Genomic DNA, 9,156 nt, shown 5'->3' with positions numbered 1-9,156 from the left:
TGGCACCTGGAACCTTTGTCTCCCGAGTATTTTTCTTATGAAGATTCAAGCTAAGGCTTTTTGCCACTACATATTCAGCGTATGATTTGAATAATAGATAAGAGTATTCATATAAAGCCAATGAACGTCTTATACATCAATAAATATCCACATATAACTTAACATAACAGCATAATGAAATGAATAAACAGAGGAAGCAGGACTGACATGTAAATTGTATTATATTTACCGGAAAAACAGCAATATTACTGAAATAAACTCTGTGGTAAATGCACCAAACACGCTGTTAACCGCAAGTTTAAATAAGCAATAAAAGTGGATAAAACATTATTATCTCTTAAAACTTTATATGACAAAAATGACATTTAAAGGAAATGTATTCTTACAGTTATTCAAAGATGCACAAATTATTCCATATATTATTTCCTGTTTAAGAGCACGTTCGTCTCTGGGCTTGCTCTGTTATGTAGCTGCTTGACACGTGCCGCAGCTCCGCCTTTCAAACAGGTATCATTATAACCTTTATAACAATAGAGTAAACTTTATACTTCCACTGTGTTTGTCTGATATGAATAACACACGTCGGCAAATTATTATTATTTGAAAATAATATTTATTTATTATTATCTTATTTGATTAAATTTTTATTGCTGCTTCCACATACATCCATGTGTGCACTTTTGTGTATTTAAATGTCTGAAATCTAAAATAAACATTATTAGGTTAGGGGGGCTTGGCTTGCCTGTGAAACCGGGACTTTAAGTGAAACATGGCATCATTGGACCAGTTTGAAAAACATTTTCCTGGATGTGTGTTGATTTTGTATTTGCAGGTGTGCCATAGAGTTAGCATTAAAAACCACGGAGATAGAAAATAAGCGAAAATATAGAGAAAACATGATAAAACAACTATTACAGATGACTAAATGTTTATTTAATTTTTTCTTCAAACTTTATTCCAAACAAAATTGCATTAAACTTCTTATTAACAGCTTTCCATTGACATAAAAATAATCTGAACAAACATCAAACCACTAATAATATACTTCAGATCTTTCTGATTGTGATTCAACGCAGTAAGCAAACTCAGTTTTCATTAAATAAAAACTTCTTAAAATTAGTAGCTACAAATCCTGAAGCAAGTCTGGTTAAATAATTCGATAATAGCCGTTATTTTAGTTTTCATGGCATCACAGAGCCAAAACAATACTTTAAATAACCCACAGGCTGTAACAAATACATCACATACAGTAATAATCACTTGACTGAAATCATTTTCTACATCTCAATGTTTCTCCATCTAGATTTCATATGAAACATTCCCAGTCTGTGTACATTCTCTCTAATGGATTCAAGTATTGATGCCTGAGCATTGAGCTTTAGAAAATAAACCAACCACAAACCAAAACAAAGAAGTGTATTAACATTGGCCCTAATCAAACCTAAAGTATTGTGAAAGTGGACTGACAATCCCTGAAACAATTATCAGACTGCAAAAATAAACCAGTTTAATTTGTTTTAAACAAGCTTGTGTTGGTTTCCTCATCTTAACTGAGAATAGAAAATGATACAAAAGCTTCCTCAAAGATCTTGAACTGAGCGCATGCGGTCTATTTCCATGATTCTGACCCGGTCATGGCGATGATGTCATAATTCAGATCACAGGCAGACCGCTAAGGCTGAGGTTTCAACGGAGGTGAGGTTTAGACCACATAATTCTCGAAGGCTGATGGATGGTGGAGTTTGCACCACAGTCGATATAGCGGTAAGCTTCAAGTGTGTTCTGTGTCGCCCTCACCATGTAGGAGGTTTTCACTGAGGTCCTGTGACAGATGGGACAAACAGAGAAATTGAGAGAGAAATGAGAGAGACATTTTCAGTCAAAGGTAAGGCTACGTTCACACTGCAGGCGACAGTGGCCCAAATTCCGGTTCTAATGTGAACCATATTAAATTTTCAGTCTGAACAGCACAAATCAATTTTTTTTCAAATCAGACCCAGGCCACTTTTATATGTGGTCCTAAATTGAATAAATATCTAATGTATTGTGATGCAACTTCAATCTGAAATGCCATTTCATCCGACTTTTACGTCATTGAAACACAACAGATGTTATAATTCTGCACTGGAGGAGGTGAGAAGATGACATCAAGTCTTCTTCTGCGCATGCGGTTCACAGGGGACTGATGGCAGTCACATTCAAATAATAATGTGAACAACAACAAATCCAAACTGAGCATTAAGACCTGCAGTGTGAACTAAGCCTAAAATGTTCAAATCTGTCCGGTTTCGCTTCATTTAAACATTTTACTGTGTCTTAGTACAACAGGACACAAGAAAGGAAGTGAAAATGAAATGAGAGGTGACTAACAGATCAAACTTACTGCATGAAAACCACAATGTTGTGGACCTTGATGCTTGCCATAGTGCAAAAAGCGCTGTGAACAAAACAAAATCATTAATTTATGTAACAATACGATGGCCCTAAAAAGCATCTGAAGGCCGCTGTATTCTGGTTAGATAACAAGCCTTGTTGTGGTCAATTCATGACTGACATGATGGTGAGACAAAGCCAAGCATCCACTGTCAATCACGGCAAAACTGAATTTCAAGTTCAATTCAAGTTTCAAGTTCAAGTATATATAACAGTATGAGGAACACAATGATACTCACTAAACATAGGACAGACTTCCACCGATTTCCATGCTAACTGTGAAGTTGACCTGCATTTAAAGACGCATTAAACCAGGCTTACATCTCCATTAAAGAATCAAATCCAGCATTGATGACCGTAAAGTACCTGTCTCTGACCGAGAGGCTGAATGTGAATGATATTGTCCAGCTGTTGAGATCCAATGACAGTCTTCATATAGAGCACCTGACAGCTGACACTGTCCACCCAAACGGTGAAGAAGTTTGAATTTGTGAAGTTCAGCGAGCTCTGGGAAATCACAGACAGGACACATCAGACTCATAACATCTCATCTTAACATTAATATATCCATCCTGTATTCATTTCATATCATTAAACACAAAGGAGCTCACAACACATTTAAAGTGTAAAATGATTTGTCAGGCACACAGCAGGTTGATTTATTCTATTAAAACATTACAGCCGGTCTGACAGAGCAAGACTAAATCATATAATGGCGTGAGATAATTGTTTGTCTGTCTATTTACACAGTGTGAATGATGGTTTTGGTCTAGTGTTATTATCTTGCAAATCTGCTCTGTTACACCAATAGCACAGAATTGACAAACTAACTTTCAAGATAACGTCAATAAGTGACACTAAGGAAATCACCGTCATGTTGATCAGGACTTTGCTGTTGTTTCGGTCAAAGTGCACGGTCACGGAGCGAATGCCATCATCGACGACCAACACAGGACGAGGAAACAAGAAGAAAGCCACCAAGGCCGAAGCCAACAGACACAGAATTACGGACAGCACCACGTAACACTTCCTGTAAACAGCATTGAAGAATCATTATTACAAAAACTTATGATATATAATACAGGCAGATCTGGGTAATATATTATTATTATTATAGGCCTGCCTGAAGCAGTCTTTGTCATTGACAGATTTTATGACAGTGTTGTTTTTAAGTGCAAATTCATGTAGGGATTTGTCAATGGTCTTGCTAAAGGGCATAGGCCCTTTTTCTCTCATCATTATTAAATGCTTTCATTTCAATTTTAATATTTTTGATTTGCTGTATCAGTCATTTCTAGCAGTTCTCAGTACTTTATACTTATAAAATAAACTAAATTGTGAAATATATAGAGAAACTTGTTTCAAATTATTATTATTATTATTTCAACCTTATTCAAATTATTTTAACCTTATATCTTATAAAAAATAATCACCCTGCAATGTTTTGGGAATGTTTCCACCCCCCCAAAAAAACACACAATAGGGGGACCAAAAACATGATGTTAGGGCAGTGGTTCCCAAACTTTATCAGCGTGCGGCCCCCCTTGTGTACGGTGCATTCCTTTGCGGCCCCCCAAAGAAAATTTGTGACAAAAAACTGTTCTAAAACACAACATTTTAATTTAAAAAAAAACATTAAATTACACAAAAAAGTAGTGCTTTTGGTTAGTAGCCTTATTTTTTTAGGTTTAATTACACAGAATTCATGATAAATTAATGTATTTCATTAAATGTCATAAAACTGGGGCCCCCCTGGCCCCATCTCGCGGCCCCCAGTTTGAAAACCACTGTGTTAGGGGAATGCTCTGTGTTTGCTGGGAGTAGATGAATCAAAATAAACATCTAAGAATTAATTTTCCCCATAAATAATAAGATGGCTGTATCTTAAAACCAGGTGAGGACATCAGCATTAAGACAGGTTGTGTTTGATTACTTACGTTCTCCTAGGCTGTAACCTTTGATCGCTGTAGGGAATGAGAGCAACCAGCTCATTGACTTGACCTGTGAAAGAAACACTTCTGTTCATTCAGAATCAAATCTCCTTAACAACGAGCAGATATTGCGTGCTGACTGATTACAACATTACACAATAAACCACACCAGACGTTACACAAGTCTTTCACAATGTCTGCATCTAATTCATTCATTGAGTTGCTAAATTAAGATATCCAGTTCCTTTTTAATCCTTGTTTTGGGATTATCCTTTATTGATACCTGATGGTATTCGTCCAGACCCCTGACAGGTAGGACAGGTGATGCTGTCTCGGCCTGTGAACTCCACATATGGGAACTGGGCGATGTCCTCTTGTCTGTCCAGCCCATCCAGAGAGTCATCACCGCCCATCAGTGTGTCCTTCTGTCTGGACCTGTCGAGCTTTAGGACGGACAACAGAGAGCGGCCATAGCGGCACACAGACGCACCCATCAGCTGCGTACACAAACTCCAGTCTGAGAAAGAGAAAAACAAACACGTATGCGGTTTAAAAAACATATCCGGCATGATAATCTACAGAAACACCTCATGGTTTTACTACAGTTTAAACAAAAATCCATGGTTACTACAGTTCAACACACGCAACACATCTGACCGCAGCAACTTTAATAACTGCGTAAGAAAACCAGTGTGGTAACTTTTATAAAAAGTCAGACAAAGTTCACAAGTCGAGATGAATCGCTTACCTTAAACTGTGAGTCTGGTGCTGCTGTTTGGTTCACCTGTGTGTGTTTGTTTGTTTGTGTGTGTATGTCGTTTCGTGTGTTTGACTCAGCTCATTCGTGTGTCGTGTTGTATGCTATCTGTCATGTGTTTGTGTTGATGCCTCTCACTGCTCTGCTCTGTGGTCATTGATCGTCCTGTTGGTTTTACCGCCACCTGCGGCTGTGGAGGTGAACTGCATGCTTTATTTCTCGATACGGCAAGCCAGTATGATTATTTCTAGCGAGTGATTAAACCCACTTGACATTATTATTCACATTAGGTGCATATTATTATCATAAAGATACAAATATGCACCTTTCAAATGCAAGATATAGAAGTTTACCTTTAAGGGTATTCCATTACTACTATTACAACTCCAACTCTCTGAAATGTCTTTATAAGTGCTGTCGATGTATAATTTACATTAACTACTGTAATAAATACTGTTTAAACATCTAAACACTTATGACTAGATCAATCATTCTTATTTATTGAACAATAATAAAATTTTTATGAGGAAATTAACTTCTCTTTCAGTTTAGTAGTTTGTCTGTTCACTAGCAGCTGATTTGTGTGTATATATATATTTAAGGAATTAATATGAATATATCTATATTGTACAATATAAATGGTTCAGTACTGTATATTATACTATATGTTGGTTCAACAGAAGCGGGAATCTTGCCCATGCCCAGTTAGAAAAAATCTATAAACACACTGATGTTCATTTCTTAAGTTATGTTCAGAAAGTGTTCAACTTTAATTATCTGTTTGCAATGTAATGTTATCTTTTATCCCCTTTTACTTGATAAAGTCGTATAGGCAAAACTCTGTGTTATAAATTCCTGAACAAATCACTGCAATAATACTTTTATTAATAATAATAATAATAATAATAATAATAATAAAAACAATACTACTACTACTACTACTACTACTACTACTACTAATAATAATAATAATAATAATAATATTAATAATCATTATTATTATTATTATTATTATTATTATTATTATAAATGTTTTGTCAGAGTGACTTTAAGTAATTTGGAGTTACATTTTAAAATAATGGCTTTTAATCAATATAATTCCTTGATAAATAAAGCCTTAATCTAGTTAAATTATGAAAAAAATAATAACTTACTGTATTGTTTTTACAGTGCACAGTGTTGTTTATTTTGAAAGATGTGGGTGAGGGCAGAACGTCAACAAAATGTGATTTGTTTTTGTTTTAATAAAGCGAGAAGGTGGAGTAATGCATATTAGAGAGGGAGGAAAGCTTTGATCAGTTTAGGTGATCATATAAAAAATTGGTCTGATACAGAAAGAAAGCTTTTAAGAAAATATTTTTTATTTAGATATCATTGAGCTTCGGGGATCTGTGGTAAAATATTTACAACAAAAAATCAGTTTGAGATACTTGGACCCACACATGGGTGAGTGTTTTATTGACTAACACAATGTACATTAAAGGGATAGTTCGGCCAAAAATGATATTAAACCCATGATTTACTCACCCCCAAGATGTCCGAGTTGCATATGTCCATCGTTTTTCAGACAAACACCAGAGGTGTAAAGAGTAGCTGAAAGCCATACTTGAGTAAAAGTACAAATTCCTTACTGTAAAAATTACTCCACTACAAGTTACAAGTCACCAATTTAAATACGACTTGAGTAAAAGTAGTAAAGTAACCCAATTTAAAAGTACTCAAGTATTTTTACTCGTACTGAATGTTGGCTCAAAGATGCACTAGTCCTCAACACAAAGAGACATTGTAGGTCTGGGCAGTGAAAACTAAGAAAGTTTATTTATGAGGTTTTATTTCCTAATATAGAAAAGAAATCAAACACCTCAAAATTTTGACCTGGCAGAACAAACACAGATTAAACATAGTCATAGTCTTCTTTTGACTAAAATTTTATTTAGTTTTAGTCATATTTAAGTCATCTGAATTGATTTAGTTTTTTGTCTAATTTTATTCATCTAAATGCCATAAGATTTTAGTCTAGAAATCTAAATTACATTAAATTTAAACCCATTTAATTTTAGTCTAGTGTCATTGTGTACTTGAATGTGCCATGCTGAAAAATATATAGCCTAACTTTGTGATATAAATATATGGTAACAATTTACAGTGGGGTTCATTGGTTAATATTAGTTAGCTACATTGGTTAACATGAACTGATAATGAGCTGCACGTATACAGCATTTATTCATCTTTGTTAATATTAATTTCAACAATTACTAATACTTTATTAAAATCTTGTTAACATTAGTTAATGCACTCTGAACTAACATGAACAAACAATTAAAGCTTACATTTTTATTAACTAACATTAACAAAGATGAATAAATGATGTAACAAATGTATTGCTCATGGTTTGTTCAAGTTGGTTAATACATTAACTACTGTTAACTAATGAACCTTGTTGTAAAGTGTTACCAAATATTCTTATATAGGCCTATCCCAAAAAAGATATAATTTTTATATTTAGAAAATTCCAGTAAACTAAAATTACACTAACAGAAATATGATAATGCATATTAAAAACGTGAAGTTGTTCATTTGAAAGATTAATTGAAAACACATGTAGTACGTAACACCACTATCTCACAATAAGTGCACTACATTTCTTCCGTCATGCATCCCTCTTTACAGTAAATACATTACAGCATACTTGATTAAATGTGAGACAGAAATATGATAATGCATATTAAAAACGTGAAGTTGTTCATTTGAAAGATTAATTGTATGTAGTACGTAACACCAATATCTCACAAGTGCACTACATTTCTTCCGTCATGCATCCCTCTTTACAGTAAATACATTACAGCATACTTGATTAAATGTGAGACAGAAATATGATAATGCATATTAAAAACGTGAAGTTGTTCATTTGAAAGATTAATTGTATGTAGTACGTAACACCAATATCTCACAAGTGCACTACATTTCTTCCGTCATGCATCCCTCTTTACAGTAAATACATTACAGCATACTTGATTAAATGTGAGGACAGTAAAATTGTACACTTATTATCAATCTTATAATGTACTTAAGTTACTCGGGCAATCAGAACAGGACCTCGCTGGTTTATTTTGGCTTATATAGTAAGTTATATCAAGTTATGTACCAGCTCAGGTTAGCTGATAAGGTAGCATCAGAGTATATAAACATTTGTGCTTGCCTTTGAGTTGCGGGATGACCCTCCTGCAATCGCGCATCACTTTTATTTTGATTGTAGAATCACATGTTTAAAAAATGGTCCCTTGACTGAAGCAAATGTGATATGCATCCATATGTTTGCTCTTTATCTCTTCTCTCAGACCAGACGCGAACTTTTCTCTACAGTTTATGACATACGCAGCACGCAGATGTCCCGCTACGGTGGCTCAATGCAAGCCATTCAGCGTTTGACATCAAAGTACCGCGAGACCAGACTTCTCCATATGCATTTGATTCGCTCTCGCAGTACTTTGATTTCATACGGTTGCTCTGCGCAGAGCCAAATGAAGTCCCTCAGTTGTGTGTGTGCGTGTAACCTCGCGACCACAGATTCTATCCATCATCACCATCTGACACTTTCGTCTCGTTTTTATTTGACAAATAAACAATGTAGCGAGTAACGTTAAGTGTCATTTTAAATGTAGTGGAGTAAAGAGTACAAATACCCAATCAAAAATGTAATTGAGTAGAGAGTAAAAGTTGCCTATATTTTTGATACTCAGTACAAGTACAAAGTAGCCCAAAAAATACTTAAGTACAGTAACGAAGTACATTTACTTGAGTACTTTACACCTCTGACAAACACATTTTCGGATATTTTAGAAAATGTTTTAGATCTTTCAGTTGATTAAATGTAATGTTACTGGGTCCACCCATAGTCCACGACCTTCAAGTCCAAAAAAAGTGCGTCCATCCTTCACAAAATAAATCCAAACGGCTCCAGGATGATAAACAAAGGTCTTCTGAGGGTAATCCGCGCGGTGTTGTTGTAGAAATATCCATATTTAAAACTTTATT

General features: G+C 34.9%; 1 protein-coding gene across 1 annotated transcript; it reads right to left on the bottom strand.

The window, feature by feature from the left end:
• Window positions 1–911: 911 nt before the first annotated feature.
• Window positions 912–5,259, bottom strand: tmem106c (transmembrane protein 106C). Its single transcript, XM_065286471.1, has 8 exons — window positions 5,113–5,259; window positions 4,648–4,881; window positions 4,371–4,434; window positions 3,304–3,463; window positions 2,800–2,940; window positions 2,673–2,722; window positions 2,384–2,437; window positions 912–1,822 (listed from the first exon to the last, which is right to left on the bottom strand). Exons 2-8 carry the CDS (start codon window positions 4,856–4,858, stop codon window positions 1,687–1,689), a joined length of 816 nt encoding a protein of 271 aa, XP_065142543.1. The 5' UTR covers window positions 4,859–4,881; window positions 5,113–5,259; the 3' UTR covers window positions 912–1,686.
• Window positions 5,260–9,156: the final 3,897 nt, after the last annotated feature.

This window comes from Paramisgurnus dabryanus, chromosome 21 (genome assembly GCF_030506205.2).
Source record: "Paramisgurnus dabryanus chromosome 21, PD_genome_1.1, whole genome shotgun sequence".
NCBI classification, from domain to species: Eukaryota; Metazoa; Chordata; class Actinopteri; order Cypriniformes; family Cobitidae; genus Paramisgurnus; species Paramisgurnus dabryanus.
This window is presented reverse-complemented; position numbering and strand designations above follow the sequence as displayed.

Excerpts from the sequence above, each read along its gene's own strand:
- tmem106c (XM_065286471.1), bottom strand. The coding sequence starts at position 4,858 with ATGGGTGCGTCTGTGTGCCGCTATGGCCGCTCTCTGTTGTCCGTCCTA. Across the intron at positions 3,464-4,370 it reads AGGTTACAGCCTAGGAGAAC|GAAGTGTTACGTGGTGCTGT; the intron begins GTAAGTAATCAA and ends TGCTGTTTACAG. Across the intron at positions 2,941-3,303 it reads AAGTCCTGATCAACATGACG|AGCTCGCTGAACTTCACAAA; the intron begins GTGATTTCCTTA and ends GTGATTTCCCAG.